At 40.3% G+C, this 15,951-nt stretch overlaps 3 protein-coding genes across 5 annotated transcripts; 1 reads left to right on the top strand and 2 right to left on the bottom strand.

The window, feature by feature from the left end:
* Window positions 1–248: 248 nt before the first annotated feature.
* LOC103329738 (cystinosin homolog) lies at window positions 249–2,111 on the bottom strand. Of its 3 annotated transcripts, none has more exons than XM_008232240.2 (8): window positions 1,876–2,111; window positions 1,673–1,790; window positions 1,495–1,584; window positions 1,240–1,364; window positions 1,007–1,049; window positions 774–891; window positions 635–684; window positions 249–528 (listed from the first exon to the last, which is right to left on the bottom strand). In XM_008232240.2, exons 1-8 carry the CDS (start codon window positions 1,992–1,994, stop codon window positions 364–366), a joined length of 828 nt encoding a protein of 275 aa, XP_008230462.1. In that variant the 5' UTR covers window positions 1,995–2,111; the 3' UTR covers window positions 249–363. The 3 variants fall into 3 exon arrangements, with proteins under 3 accessions (XP_008230462.1, XP_008230463.1, XP_008230460.1); XM_008232241.2 differs by having other exon boundaries at window positions 1,673–1,718; window positions 1,876–2,110; XM_008232238.2 differs by having other exon boundaries at window positions 1,673–1,805; window positions 1,876–2,109.
* Window positions 2,112–8,472: 6,361 nt separating this feature from the next.
* Window positions 8,473–10,365, bottom strand: LOC103329737 (cystinosin homolog). The gene is made up of 8 exons (XM_089050240.1): window positions 10,137–10,365; window positions 9,914–10,046; window positions 9,732–9,821; window positions 9,481–9,605; window positions 9,223–9,265; window positions 8,993–9,110; window positions 8,835–8,884; window positions 8,473–8,752 (listed from the first exon to the last, which is right to left on the bottom strand). The coding sequence occupies exons 1-8, from the start codon at window positions 10,253–10,255 to the stop codon at window positions 8,588–8,590; spliced, it is 843 nt and encodes a 280-aa protein (XP_088906366.1). The 5' UTR covers window positions 10,256–10,365; the 3' UTR covers window positions 8,473–8,587.
* A 1,080-nt stretch (window positions 10,366–11,445) lies between these two features.
* On the top strand, window positions 11,446–15,826 carry LOC103330146 (beta-galactosidase-like). The gene is made up of 16 exons (XM_089050238.1): window positions 11,446–11,632; window positions 11,729–11,824; window positions 11,922–12,034; window positions 12,167–12,233; window positions 12,331–12,423; window positions 12,564–12,707; window positions 12,878–12,966; window positions 13,081–13,186; window positions 13,308–13,395; window positions 13,502–13,620; window positions 13,714–13,875; window positions 13,991–14,166; window positions 14,263–14,482; window positions 14,600–14,821; window positions 14,931–15,136; window positions 15,238–15,826. The coding sequence occupies exons 1-16, from the start codon at window positions 11,465–11,467 to the stop codon at window positions 15,674–15,676; spliced, it is 2,508 nt and encodes an 835-aa protein (XP_088906364.1). The 5' UTR covers window positions 11,446–11,464; the 3' UTR covers window positions 15,677–15,826.
* Window positions 15,827–15,951: the final 125 nt, after the last annotated feature.

The following is a 15,951-nucleotide window of genomic DNA, read 5'->3' on the forward strand; positions in this document are numbered from 1 at the left end:
ATTTCCCAAGCTAGCTAAAATGTTATAACCAGATTATTGGATTGGATGACGAGGGAAAGTAAAGGGAAAAGAAATTTCTTTGACCATCGTATCATTATTTATTCATGAACAAATTATGATTAACTTTCTACTGGTTTGATTTATTGGGATTTAATTATCTTTCGCGTTTCAATACATAAAATAAAATACAAAATTTACCTTTTGTGTAATTTGTTAAAGTTGACTGTATCTGTATGTATGCCAAAATCAAAGGATGGAATTTGTTTTTTTTCATATTTATTTAAGTTTTCGCCTCCAAACATATAATCCTTGTTTCCATCTACATGTTTTGGGCAGGAGAGAGAAGCTGTCGTTTATACATTTTCAGACAGTGTGAGTGGGTGATGCTGATGAAGAAGACTGGAGAAGTGGCTCCAAGCTCTCCTTGCTGATGATTTGAGGAGGAGGAGGAGGAGGGATGGGTGCTTTCTTGGAAGGATACAGCAGGAAGCGTTGACACATGAAGAGAATGTCAAAGGATATAGATATCTGAAATAGTAGTAATAACCCATCAAATACCATAATGAATCTATATACAAGTTATAACGGATCATAAAATAATTCAATCAAACAGTCGATATCAGATCATTCGTACCAAAGATAGCAGTACTTTCCCCATATTTCCAAAAAAGTTCACCCAAGAATCTGGAAAGCATGACATGAAGGATATTTGTTATCAAACTGTGACAATCATTTTGTTTGGTTGAGGTTGGGGAAGAGAAGAGAGGATGAACCTTGATCTATAGAAAGCACAGCCATTTGTGCATAATTTGTGACCCCTCCAGAAAAATCAAGCAAGTAAAAGCCAATGCTGAATCCATCTGTGCTCTTCCGCATGAAGTTCATGAATGCCTATATAATGAATGGCAATGGCATGCATGCTGTGTTTCAGTTCATGACTTACAAAAGAAAAGAAAAAAAATCTAACAAGATGATCAATTTAAGGTGAATTCAAGTCAATGCAAACCTGGGGAGTATACTTCACGACTGTCATGAAAACTTGAATTGAGCTGCAAAAGGGAATTTTACAGAGACCCAGCTATCACAGAATAATAAATATCGACAAGGAGCCGCCTTGAAAATGCATCTTAAATTAAAGCATTGTCAATGTCTGGCTTAATCAACCCTCGACTTAATCTTAATGGAATAGACAGTTGAAAAAGATGGAGGAGAATTAAATGGTGGCAATTAGAATCTTACTTGAATATATTGATCAGCCAAAGCCAAGAATGGGTTGGCAAAGCTACCAAAAAACAAACTGCAGCGCCTAACCACACGGCAACGACAATTCCGATGGCAATCTTGGACACCTTCTGAGTTCCTCGCTGCGTAAAGCCATGCCATCAATTAACCAAAATGTCAGATGCCAACATATAAGACACAATCAAAATCATAATCAGCTTGGAAAAACAGAGGAAAATAACAGAGGTATGAGTGAGATGAGGAGACACTAACGTCGTAAATTGCAATTTGGAACAGAATAATTGCTGTCATTAAAACAGCATGAGCTGAGAAAGCAACATCATTTACTGCTACAGGGATCATCTGCAATCACATCCACATCAAAACAGTCAACTTTTTCTTTTGGGTTTTGGTGAATTAGTAGGGAGGGAAAACTGAGAACAGAAGAAACCTGTCCGGAGCCGTATTTCTCCCAGTACTGCTTTTGAACGGCGGAGCTGAAGTAGAGGGTGGCGTTGTAAATGAGATAGGAAGAATGCTTTGTCAAATTCAGCACCACGAAATCGAAGCTCAAACCCACAACGCTGTAAATCAATTAAAAGTCTTGGAGTTGAATTGAGTTCAGGAAAATTCGGTGAGGAAATAAATGAGTACCTTTTCCGGCGGAAATTTAATATTACTTGTGGGTAGAAGCCGACGGACCAACATGTGAAAGCCATCCATCCCATAACTCTGTATGTGATTTCCAGCTGAAGTGAATTCCACGACGCCATTATTTTCTCTCTTCTTCTTCTGCTCTTCTAAACAACCCTAGCGGCCAGCCGGTGACGGACAAATAGAAACAGAGAGACAGAGAAGGTGGTCTGTTTGCTTCCCTCTTCAGTTAACTGTAACTCGGACGCCCGTCCGTATCAGGTGGGCAATGTGGGCCCATGTGATGACGTGGACTATAATGATTTTTCTTTGTTCTGTATTTGGCCTGAAATTAGCTTATGATTAATTGGCATGTTTTGTAATTATTTGGTAAGTTGATCAGGACAGTGAGCCCGCCTCAAATAGAGATTTGGATCATTTGCTATGATCTTATGTGATAATCGGTTTGACTTTCATCATTCATATACCACTTCGTTAAAATTTAATTCAAGATATTTAAATTAAACTGGACACATCGTCTTTAAAATAAAAACTCAATTTATTCCTAATTAAAAATAGGAAAAAAAAAGCCCTAACTTGACTAACCCCCAACTTAACGTTTGTAATAGTTTTTGTTTTTTTCTTCTTCTTCTTCCCCGCTCTTTTTCTCCAAACCTTTGTAAATACCATATCTTCAAACCTCACAATCTCTTTCTATTACCCCTATCAACACCAACAACCAAAAATATATATTCACTTCCCATATGTCCTAGCTCAATTTACTGGCTGCTTCTGTTGGAAATATTCTATAATTATACTTATAATATTCATATAGAATCAATTAAATAAATTAAAACTCAACAACACATCAGTCATGCTCAATAATTAATACAATAAACACATAGGGAAAGGGTTAGGAACATCTAGCATGTGATGTCAAGAGAGGCACGTAGTCGTTGTCCTAAAGCTGTAGATGCCTCCTTATGTGCATGTTATAACAGTCGTCTACAACTTCAAGATACAACCTCCTTACATGCAGGTTATAAAGGTCGTCTATAATTTCAAAATGTCTGATCCATTAAGCACGATCAAGGCAGACGAAGTAGTGTTTATCGGATTGCCCATTAGATTGATGCGAGAAAGAAAGGACAATAGGGTAACATAGTACTAGAAGACATGAGGAGGGACAATAGAACATACACTGGTTTGCCAAGAGTTTCTATTTTATAGAACTCTATATACCTCTTATGTAAGAGATATGACTTTTAATTTAACCCTTTATTTAAAAGGTTATGACAATAAATTTAAGGAAAATACTTCCCTCCTTACCCATAAGGCAAAACTCCTTACTTTCTATTATGGCTCAACCATAAAGTGACATGTGTCCTCTATTTCAAAACCAAAAAAAAAAAAAAAAAGGAGTAAAAGTTTTTGCTCTAAGGATTGTTGCCTTTTTACTAAGAGCAATTTTTGCTCTAACCATCCAACAAGACTTGGACCAAAACTGCACCTCCTAAATTTGTCTTGTCCAAGCTGCTTGGTATGGTAACCAAGTCCGCAAGGAGCATCAGCCATGAAATCCACATGGATGGCAAAGGAATCACTCTTATGGAACCACCCTCCCCATCTGCAATGGATACATGGGAAGATAAATTTTTCTTTTTTTTTTTCTGACAGGGAAAGAAAAGATGGATGAGCGCTCATTTTGGAGGGAGGGGGAGACGTTAAGTTGACTGTATATGTTTATACCATATTTGACCAAGCAACTAGAAGCAACTCTAGGCAAAGCAAAGAGTCCCACATTGGAATATTACAAGAAGTGAAGGCTCCCCCTCACCTATAAAAGGAGACCACTCTCCCCTTAGAAAAGGATCCTTGGGCTAAGCTTAATATTTAGTCATGGCCTTCTTCTTTCTTATTTTTACATTTGGGTCCAACCCCATGTACAAATATAAATACACAATATTATAATAATGAGAATATACTTCTCCGTGGACGTAGCCCATTCATTAAGGGTGAACCACGTATATCTTGTCTTCTGTATGTTTATCGCTTGCTCAAATACTCACACACTTGGTGAAGGTCCTCACCTTCACCCATCATCCATCACACCTCATCACTAAGTTGGGCTCAAAAGTGCCGAACCATTTTTGAGCGTCAACAGTTTGGCGCCGTCTGTGGGAATCGACACAAAAGCTTCGTCATTCTCTCATTTTTCGGTGCCCTTCGACAAGTGACCTTCGGTAGTGCCTTCGGCACCCCTGCAATCAGCATCTCCTAACTTGCCGAACGACAATCTAATGTTGGAGTAACCATGAATGGCTAAAGCAACATTAGCAGAAGATGACATTTCAAGGAGAAGCCAATCAGACACTGGCTCTCATTTTGCATGGCTTGCATGGCTTTGCATGACCAAGGCAACCATGAGTCACCAAGGCACCAGGATGCCGAAGACACTGCACTTGCCGAAACCTCCATCAGATAAGTGGCACATTCATTATGTTTACAAATTATTTAATATTGAAGGAACTTATTATTCTTGGGGTCAAGAAAAGCCACATGCATTATTTTCCAAGAGAGAAAGCACATCTTCTTATCTTATATTTTAATATATTTGTAAAGCATGCAATCCAATGCATGTATATATTATTCAAACGGCTCAATCGGTGGCGTAGCCTCCATTTGTTCTCATTTTAATGCTATTTTGTCCTATTTGACATATTGGAAGGTCTGGAACAATTTACATGGCTTTACCGTTCGGTACATGGATTAGTCAAGACCTCCCATTCAACCCCAAAATTGCCAAAATGGCAAGCTAATAGCACCTCAGGCAGTCCCAAGTGCAGAACCGGTTTTTACCATAGCAAAATGGCACAGGGCCAACGTTGGGTCAAGCCACCATGAAGGGCTACCCCTTTCTCGGCACCCAACCTTTCAACACACCTATGCCCAAGGTGTCATCGGCAACTTTCCATCGGCAATAACTCTTACCAATCTGTCAAACCACACCCACATGTTAGAATTTCTCATGACACCCAAGGTGTCTTCATAAAACATGGGTGCCCCCGTCTGATCAGTAGGGCGGCAACAGATTGCGACAGTTCCCATACCTGCTGAACGGTAAGGTTGACAACAACGGGGACTTTCAACATCAAAACCTCTCCTCTACCAAAATCTTTCAAGCCACCCACCAATCGGCCACTATGTAGAGTTCGACTTTGGAGATTGCCTAAGATTCTATAATCCACAAAGAACATCATCTTGCGTTACTTGCACGGCCAAAGAGCAGCCCACGTACGGTAACAAACGGCAACACCTCAATTCATATATGAAGCCAACTGCCCACTGCACTTTCAAGATTTTCAACAGAAACTTGCATGAAAGGTCGAAATACCGAATGGCACACCCATCCGGGAGATTGATCAAGCCACCCAAAAGCTGTGGCCATTCATCTCCATGTTGATCGAGAAGCTGCCAAATGAGGTATGGCCCATGCCGAAATCTTCAATCGTGGCACCACAAGGTGTTGTCTCCTCCTCAGAACTTCCAAATTGCCGAACGGCAATGCCGAGCATGACTCACCTGGGAACCACCTCCCTAACCGGACAAATCATCCTACCGTTCGGTAAGACAAAATTAAGCCAACGATATTCCCAGACCTCCAGTAGATCGGCAATTCAGTGCTCGGCAGATTCGATTGGTGCCCCACAGAGGATGAACGTCCCTGTTCCGGGCTAGCAAATCATATTATCGTTCGGCACTCCCTCTCTTCAATACCACAATCTTTCAAGCCATCCAGGGGTTCAGAACGACATTACCGTTTGGTACCACCAGTGCTCAAAGCAACCACGAAGCTCTGTTGCACCGCCATGCCGATGTAAACTCTCTATTGAATGGTCTGTCAGAATGGCAAGGCACAGACCCAAATCTGTCCCAACCAAACCTTGTTGAACGACAGTCAACATGCCGAACCATATGGGATTCATCTCCAAAATCTAAACCAGCAAATGGGAGGTATTGTACAGCAAAATGGCTATCATCTACCCCTCTGGTTTTATCGGTCACCGATCAGAAGGATATCGATATGAGCACATCACGATCATTCTTCTAAAAAAAAAAAGATAAGTGGAATAGTCCTTATCTTTTTTATCTTATTGTTATTTTATTAAGATCTTATCAAGCTCATTTGTGGTCCAGAATATTGCCCAACTTCGGATGGCCTTACATGCACCAGCGCATGCACTACGACACATGGCAAGGACTATTCATGCCAATATCTCCTACAATTCTCTACGCACCCACCTTCAAGTCAGTGGCTATCAAAGAGAAATACAATAAAAAAGTTGCATGCCGTTCGTTGAATTGGCATCTCAAAACAAAGACCCATGGCGTACAACACACTCGGACCAAGACTTGAGATGGCAGAGCCAAGCTTGCTGATCGGTAACTCACAAGCAGACTGTTTCTCTTCATCTATAAAAAAAACCAACACTACCGATCCATATCAAAGTAGATCAAGGGCCTGAAATTACGGAATACCCATCGGTAAATTCCGCAAAAAATTATTATTCTGCAACAGAGCCTCAAAGACAGACCTCATTTGTCTCTTGCCGAATGGAAACTCCGGTACTTGCTACATCTTCAGCCCATTCCCAGCATATATTGTCTAGTCCTTGTGTTCTGCATAAATTGCCGAATGGTAGTGAGGATCCAAGGGGACTACAGGAAATGCAAAACGGCAGATCAAGAGTTGCGAATTATAGCCTTCAATTTGGGAAATATTCCGAGGCTACCGAAAGGCATCTCCTACTGCACCAACGGCAACGCTACTGCCCCTCAACCAAAGCCACACTTATTCCGGCATTTCTCCCAGTTGCCGAACGGTAGCCTCCCCTCAAATGCCGATTGACAACATACTAAAATTGAAGCCTTGCAAAGTTATTAAAGAGCAAGTCAAAATTCTCAAACCCACTAATCTTGTGGCACTTGGCATTATGCCTCCAAAAAAAAAGAGAAGAATGGAAAAAGCGTGCGGCAAAAGAAGAAGTATGGATACAAGTCCGTGTTTTCCTCTCTTAAAACTCCAAGGAGTGCAACATGCCGTTCGACACCACTCAATATTTACCTTGTCTTTCGGCAGTTGATACTAATATGCCTATTCGGCATCTAGTGACAATGTACCTTCAGTACCCTGCTGTTCAACAGAATGACCGAATTGCCTTTCGGCACATAAGCATCATTACATGCGCGTCATGGCCATTGGCACATCTACATCATCATGATTTGCATCGCTATCATCGGCCCATATTATCACATAACATTATTGCCTTCGGCATATATGATCATCGGCATATACGCCAAAAGAAAAATCCAAGACTATTAGCCATCGGCAATAACCATTGGTAAGCTTGTTCTACAAGCATCTTGATCCGACGAGAGAGTTGCCTTCGGCACCCTGTCATCATCTGACGAGAGCGATGCCTTCGGCACCTCGTCGTCACCTTCGCACCCTGCCATCATCCGACGAGAGCGATGCCTTCGGCACCCCGTCACCATTTGACATAGCGATGCCTTCGGCACCTGTCATTGTTGGACAAAGAGAGTTGCCTTCGGCACCCTGTCATCATCCGACGAGAGCGATGCCTTCGCACCTCGTCGTCACCTTCGGCACCATGCCATCATCCGACGAGAGCGATGCCTTCGCACCTGTCATTATTGGACAAAGAGAGTTGCCTTCGGCACCTCATCATCATCGACCAGAGCGATGCCTTCGGCACCTCGTCGTCACCTTCGGCACCATGCCATCATCCGACGAGAGCGATGCCTTCGGCACCCGTCATCATTTGACATAGCGATGCCTTCGGCACCCTGTCATTGTTGGACAAAGAGAGTTGCCTTCGCACCTGTCATCATCCGACGAGCGATGCCTTGGCACCCGTCATCACCTTCGGCACCGCCATCATCCGACGAGAGCGATGCCTTCGGCACCCGTCATCATTTGACATAGCGATGCCTTCGGCACCCTGTCATCATCCGACGAAAGCGACGCCTTCGGCACCCCATCATTATTCGGCACCATCGACACTACACTACTCGGAAGAAGACTAAGGTTTTGCTCGGTCAATGCACTGAAAATTGCAAGTCCTCAACCAAGAAGTACCTCCTTGCTTGAGAACTTGAGAGACTTCTGTTTATACCATATTTGACCAAGCAACTAGAAGCAACTCTAGGCAAAGCAAAGAGTCCCACATTGGAATATTACAAGAAGTGAAGGCTCCCCCTCACCTATAAAAGGAGACCACTCTCCCTTTAGAAAATGATCCTTGGGCTAAGCTTGATATTTAGTCATGGCCTTCTCCTTTCTTATTTTTACATTTGGGTCCAACCTCATGTACAAATATAAATACACAATATTATAATAATGAGAATATACTTCTCCGTGGACGTAGCCCATTCATTAAGGGTGAACCACGTATATCTTGTCTTCTGTATGTTTATCGCTTGCTCAAATACTCACACACTTGGTGAAGGTCCTCACCTTCACCCATCATCCATCACACCTCATCACTAAGTTGGGCTCAAAAGTGCCGAACCATTTTTGAGCGTCAACAGTATATGTATGGAAAAATCAAAATTTATTTAAGTTTTCAGCTCCAAACATATAATCCTTGTTTACATCTACATGGTTAATGTCGCACATGTTTGGGCAAGAGAAGCTCCTGTGTATACATTTTCAGACAGTGTGTTTGAGTGGGTGATCTGATGAAGACTGGAGAAGTGGCTCCAAGCTCTCCTTGTCCTTGCTGATGATTTGAGGAGGAGGAGGGATGGGTGCTTTCTTTGAAGGATATAGCAGGAAGCGTTGACACATGAAGACAAGGTCAAAGAATATAGATATCTGAAATTGCAATAAACCATCAGATAATGAATATAACGGATAAAATAAATTCACATCGTTGATATCATCAGATCATTCATACCAAAGATAGCAGTACTTTCCCCATGTTTCCATAAAAGTTCACCCAAGAATCTGGAAGGGACACATGATCAAAACAAATTAAAGCATGACATGAAGGATATTTGTTATCAAACTGTGTCAATCATTTTGTTTGGTTGAGGTTGAGGAGGGAGGATGAACCTTGATCTATAGCAAGCACAGTCATCTGTGCATAATTTGTGACCCCTCCAGAAAAATCAAGCAAGTAAGAGCCAAGGCTAAATCCATCTGTGCTCTTCCGCACGAAGTTCAGGAATGCCTATACATAATAATACAGGCAATGAATGCATGCTGTGTTTCATTTCATGACTTAAAAAAAAAAAAATCAAAACAAGATGAACAATTTAGGGTGAATTCAAGTCAATGCAAACCTGGGGAGTATATTTGACGACTGTCATGCAAACTTGAATTGAGCTGCAAAAGGGAATATATAAACAGGGAGGAAATGAGAGAGGGGTAGTAAGAAATCTATGTCCTCCTTGTAAGAAATAAGCTAACTTGTACGAAAAGGAGCCGCCTTGAAAATGCATCTTAAAGCATTGCCTTGCTTAATCAACCCTCGAATTAATCTTAATGGAACAGACAGTTGAAAAATATGAAGAATTAAATGGTGGTAATTAGGATCTTACTTGAAAATATTAATCAGCCAAAGCCAAGAATGGGTTGGCAAAGCTACGAAAACACAAACTGCAGCGCCTGACCACACTGCAACGACAATTCCGATGGCAATCTTGGACACCTTCTGAGTTCCTCGCTGCATAAAGCCATGCCATCAATGAACAAAAATGTCAGATGCCAACATAAAACACTCAATCAAAATCATAATAATAAGCTTGGAAAAACAGAGAAAAACAGAGGTATGAGATGAGGAGACACTAGCTTCATAGATTGCAATTTGGAACAGAACAAATGCTGTCAACAAAACAGCGTGAGCTGAGAAAGCAACATCATTTACTGCTACAGGGATCATCTGCAATCACATCCACATCAAAACAATCAACTTTTCTTTTGGGTTTTGGTGAATAAGTAGGGAAGGGAGGGAAAACTGAGAACAGAAGAAACCTGTCCATAGCCGTATTTCTCCCAGTACTGCCTTTGAACGGCGGAGCTGAAGTAGAGAGAGGCGTTGTATATGAGATAGGAAGACTGCTTTGTCAAACTCAACAACATGAAATCGAAGCTCAATCCCACAACGCTACAATAAAAAATATTCCAATCCCACCAAATAAATTAAGAGTCTTGGAATTGAATTCAGGAAAATTTGATGAGGAAATAAATTGAGTACCTTTTCCTGCGGAAATTCAATATGACTTGTGGGTAGCCACCGACGGACCAACATGCGAAACCCATCCATCCCAAAACTCTGTATGTGATTTCCAGCTGAATTGAATTCCACGACGCCATTACTTTACCTCTTCTTCTTCTTCTTCTTCTTCTTCTTCTTATAAGCAACAGAGAGACAGAGAGGGTGCTCTGTTTGCATGACTTTTCTTTGCGTGTTGTTGAGTGGCGCTAGTTCCCTCTTCAATTTAACTGTAACTCGGCTACTTTTCATTTATTAGGTAGGCAATTTGGGCGCACGTGATGACGTTGTCTACCATTATTTTTCTTTGTTCTGTTTCTGTATTTGGCCTTAAATCAGCTTATCATTAATTGGCATGTCTTGTAAATTGTAGTTGTATGACCTGAAATCAGCTTATGACTAATTGGCATGTCTTGTATAATGTACATGGCATAGTCAACAATAGCATATTGTAGTGGAAGGCAACCTTTGGTCAATTGTCATGTCAATAAGCCCGCCCCAAACATCCTCTTAAGAGTACTCTTCCACCCATTGTGCAATGGTAAAAGGCAAGGGCAAGTGAGGGTAGACACTATTCACGTGAATAGTTACTGTTATAGTAATTTTTTTGATGCATTCCCATTCATTGCTATAGCAACCCAAGGGTAACCACTATTCACATGAGATTTGGGGAGAGGAATTTGTATGAATTTTGGTATCTGAAGTGAGGAACATGGCTAGGTATTTATAGAAAGAAAAAAATTCTGAATTTTTTGGTATTTTTTTTTTCAGTTTTTTTGGTATTTAAATTGGTCGTTGACATTAGCATGACGTCACTTTGCCCAGATAGCAGCCCATGCAAGTCTTGTCTTTGGACATACCCAAATTCATGGGCCCACTTTTTGTCATGGCAAAAGGTGATGGGTGGAAGTTGTTTTTGGAGCCTAAGACTCCTTTTGCCACCATGGCAAAAGGTGATGGGTGGAAGTGCTCTAAGTTAGTTTGAATTTAATTTCAGGAAAGTTTCCGGCCTCAAAACACCATTGCATTTAAATTTATTTGGAAAGTTTCCCGATTTGGTGCAATTTGCTTTTCCTTTTCTGAATAGGGATTAAATATTTGATTTCTTTTGGTAATTTAGGAGTTGTGGTTTTTTTTCCTAGCCGAATTAGGATGTGCTGGCTATATAAACCTAGCTTAGAATTGTAACTATACTACTATATTATCACTCCTAGTTTTAAACCCTCGTCTAAGGAGCTATCAAAGAAGAAAACAAACATAAGCACATTGCTTTGCACGTTTGAGAACACAGAGATCTTGAAACTCAAACAATGTGGAGCATGTTGAGAGCCAACATGCTGCTGCTGTTGTTCTTGTTTTCATGGCTGGCTTCTGCATGCACAGCCTCTGTGAGCTATGACCACAGATCCATAATAATTAACGGCCGAAAAAGGATTCTTATTTCGGGTTCCATTCACTATCCCAGAAGCACACCTGAGGTACTTACTAATAATGCCAATGTGGTTCATAGTTTTCTTTTTCTTTTTCTACGAGTTTTCTTAGCTCAATTTTTTTTATATTGTGTGTGGTTACAGATGTGGCCAGATTTAATACAGAAGGCCAAAGAAGGAGGCCTGGATGTTATACAGACCTATGTGTTTTGGAACGGGCATGAACCTTCTCCAGGACAAGTAATGCAAATAAAATTCAATTTTCCTTCTTGTTTTTTTTTCTCATGCAGATAAAAATATACTCATTGACAGTTTAATTTGTCTTTGAAATTTTCAGTATTACTTTGAGGACAGATATGATTTGGTTAAGTTCATCAAGCTGGTACACCAAGCAGGCCTATATGTTAACCTCCGGATTGGCCCTTATGTCTGTGCTGAATGGAACTTCGGGTAATAATATTTGAAAACAAATGTTGTATAGGTTTTGCAAAGACTGAATTTAAGAAAACTTTCGTTTTGCTTTTGTTCTTATGTAAATATGGCCTTACCCATTACTCTGTTTTTGCTCTGTTTCTGATACAGGGGATTCCCTGTTTGGCTGAAGTTTGTTCCCGGAATTGCTTTTAGAACAGACAATGAGCCTTTCAAGGTTGGTCACTAGGAATTTTCTGTTACCTATAACACACCAATTTTACATTATTAAGTTTTCTAATTCATCACTTTCATTGTAATTGATTTTTATGAAGGCGGCAATGCAAACATTCACAGAGAAGATTGTTGGTATGATGAAGGCAGAAAGCCTGTTTCAATCTCAGGGAGGTCCCATAATTCTGTCCCAGGTGTGACAATTAGTTCAAGTCTTAATTCTCTAAAAAATTTGGGCTGTGCTTTTTTAGTTTTCTTGCTTCTGTTTGTTTTGCAGAGTAAAATTGATCAGTCAATGCTAATATTACTTTTTCTTTAATTTAAAATTTGACAGATAGAAAACGAATATGGACCAGTAGAGTGGGAAATTGGTGCTCCTGGGAAAGCATATACCAATTGGGCTGCTCAGATGGCTGTGAATCTTAATATTGGAGTTCCATGGATTATGTGCAAGCAAGAGGATGCCCCTGATCCAATAGTAAGCTACTCTCCCTTTTATCTTTCTATCTTTTCTTCTTTTTCTACTGCATGTTTTCCTTAAACATGATGTGCATGTCTTCTTCTTGTTTGATAATAATTGTGACAAAAAGAAAGCTTCAATACTTTTCAATCTTTATTTCTGAGACCTTATGATTTATTATGTGACAGATTGATACCTGCAACGGTTTCTACTGCCAAAATTTCACTCCAACCAAGAAATATAAACCCAAAATGTGGACAGAAGTCTGGACTGGCTGGTAAGTCACACTGTTGTTGCCTTTACAAGCCAAAAGTGTATTGTATAGTTACTTTCTTGTATTGTCTTTCAAATCCTTTGCTAAGGCTGCTGCCTCGTCGCTTATAATTTACAGGTATACAGAATTTGGTGGGGCAGTTCCTACTAGACCTGCAGAAGACTTGGCATTTTCAGTTGCAATGTTTATACAAAATGGCGGTTCTTTTGTGAACTATTATATGGTTAGTTCCTCTTCTTTTTCTTCTTGTATATCAAAGTTGATTGTATCTGACTGAGGTTTTAATCAGCTAGAGCATATTTTCAAATTTCTGTTGCCTCTTCTTCTCCTATTTTGTGTTTCAGTACCACGGAGGAACGAATTTTGGCCGAACAGCTGGAGGCCCCTTCATTGCCACCAGCTATGACTATGACTCCCCTTTGGATGAATTTGGTATGCAAATAGGATTAGCTAACACTAGGTTTTTATAAAGTTTTCCTCATACTCCTTACTTTACACATTTGAACACATCTAATGGGTTTTGCCTTTGCTATGCCAGGCCTGCCTAGGGAACCAAAGTGGGGACATTTGAGAGATCTGCATAGAGCCATCAAGTTATCTGAGTCGGCTTTAGTTTCTGCTGATCCTTCAGTCATATCACTTGGAAGACACCAAGAGGTAAGCTAGAACTTCATAACTAAATCATAAACCTAATTTATTATTCTTTGGATTTTTATAATGATTGTCACTGTTATGATTTAATCCTTGTAGGCTCATGTATTCAAATCAAGTTATCAGTGTGCTGCATTCCTTGCAAATTATGACACAAATTACTCTGTGGAAGTGAGGTTTGGAGATGGGCAATATGACCTGCCACCTTGGTCCATCAGCATTCTCCCTGACTGCAAAACTGCAGTTTACAACACTGCAAGGGTGAGGAGAAGACTGTTGCCTATGCTGGATATTTTTCATTTAATTTATTCCTTGTCTTTTTCTCCATCATACATTTCTACTTGGATATTCACTTAGGATTGTGTTCTATTTACAGCTTGGTGCCCAAAGCTCCCAAATGAAGATGACACCAGTAAATAATGCACTTTCTTGGCAATCGTTCACCGAAGAAACCGCCTCTTCTGACGATCCTGATACATTTACATTGGACGGATTGAGGGACCAAATAAATCTGACTTGGGATTCTACAGACTACTTGTGGTACATGACAGAGTAAGTATATATTAAACCAATCATTTTTTGTATATATACTTTCTGTATTGTTTTTTCTTTTCTTTCTAACTTAGTAACTTAAATTTCTGCTACCAGTATCACAATAAGCCCTGATGAAGGATTTCTAGAGAGTGGACAGTCACCTCTTCTCACCATCGGTTCAGCAGGTCATGCCCTGCATGTTTTCATCAACGGTCAGCTATCAGGAACAGCTTATGGGAGTTTGGAGAAGCGTAGACTAAGATTTAGTGACAACGTGAAGCTGAAATCTGGCATCAACAAACTTGCTTTGCTAAGCATTTCGTTGGGTCTGCCGGTAAGTTCCCTCATCCTCTAATGGTAACATGATCCTTTTTTTTTTTTTTTTTGAAAGCTTTGGAGATGGAAATTGACAAGTTCGCTTCTTTTCTTCTTGTGGTTTGACAAAAATCAGAATATTGGTCTTCATTTTGAGACATGGAATGTTGGAGTTCTAGGCCCGGTCACATTGCAAGGTCTGAATTCGGGGACATGGGACTTGTCACAACGGAAATGGACCTACAAGGTTGGTCTGAAAGGTGAAGCATTAAACCTCCATACTGTCAATGGGAGTCCTTCTGTGGAATGGGTACAGAAACCATATCTGGCTAAAAAACCACCCCTTACATGGTACAAGGTTAGTATACTTTCACTAGCTAGCATTTATAATCCTATTGTTGTATGTATGTCCATCGTTCTTCTTTCATCCAAGACAAAGATGTTCATTTATGCTGTGATATTTTCAGGCTACTTTTGATTCGCCATCAGGTAATGATCCATTAGCTTTAGATATGGTAAGCATGGGAAAAGGTCAAATATGGATAAATGGACGGAGCATTGGACGCCATTGGCCTGCATATACAGCACATGGTGCTTGTCACGATTGTTATTATGCCGGAACTTACAATGAAAACAAATGCCTAACCAAATGCGGAGAGCCCTCTCAGAGATGGTGAGCAAAAGTTCATCTTCATCTTCTTCATTTTTATACTTCTATACTTTGTCAAATACAAAAATCATTGCAGAGCTAATGAGCTTATGTATTATTCTCAGGTACCATGTTCCAAGGGGATGGTTGAATCCGAGTGGGAATCTGTTGGTTGCCTTTGAAGAATGGGGTGGTGAGCCAACAAAGATTGCTTTGGCGCAAAGAGCGACATCAAGTGTTTGTGCTGATATATTTGAAGGGCAGCCAACACTGCAAAGCTCTCAGAAGCTAGCTTCTGCCAAACTCATCAAAGCAAAAGCCCACTTAAGGTGTCAACCTGGGCAGATCATTTCTGATATTAAATTTGCTAGCTATGGGTGGCCGCAAGGGACATGTGGAAGCTTCAAGGAAGGGAGTTGCCATGCCCACAAATCGTATGATTTTCCTAGAAGGATATGCATTGGAAAACAATTTTGCACAATACCTGTTGCTCCAGCATATTTTGGAGGAGATCCTTGTCCCGGAAGTGCAAAGAAGTTCTCAGTTGAGGCTGTGTGCAGCTAAGATTCACCACATGTGTATATTATTACTAAATATATGTGAAGTTCAATTTATTTTTTTTCCTTCGCTTTGAGTTATAACCAATGCCACAACTTTTTGATTCCATGATATGATACAACATTTACAATTAATAATTAGCAACCCTTTTGGTCCTTTTTTCTTTTTGACACGAACGATATTGGAAGAGACGAAATTCGAACACATAATCTCGGTGTCAACTTTTTTTGTCGTTTACAAAACCAAAATGAGAAAAAGAATTTCCCCGAGCACCCAATTGG

The sequence above is a fragment of the Prunus mume genome, linkage group LG4 (genome assembly GCF_029339155.1).
Source record: "Prunus mume cultivar Tortuosa linkage group LG4, ASM2933915v1, whole genome shotgun sequence".
In the NCBI taxonomy this organism is placed as follows: domain Eukaryota; kingdom Viridiplantae; phylum Streptophyta; class Magnoliopsida; order Rosales; family Rosaceae; genus Prunus; species Prunus mume.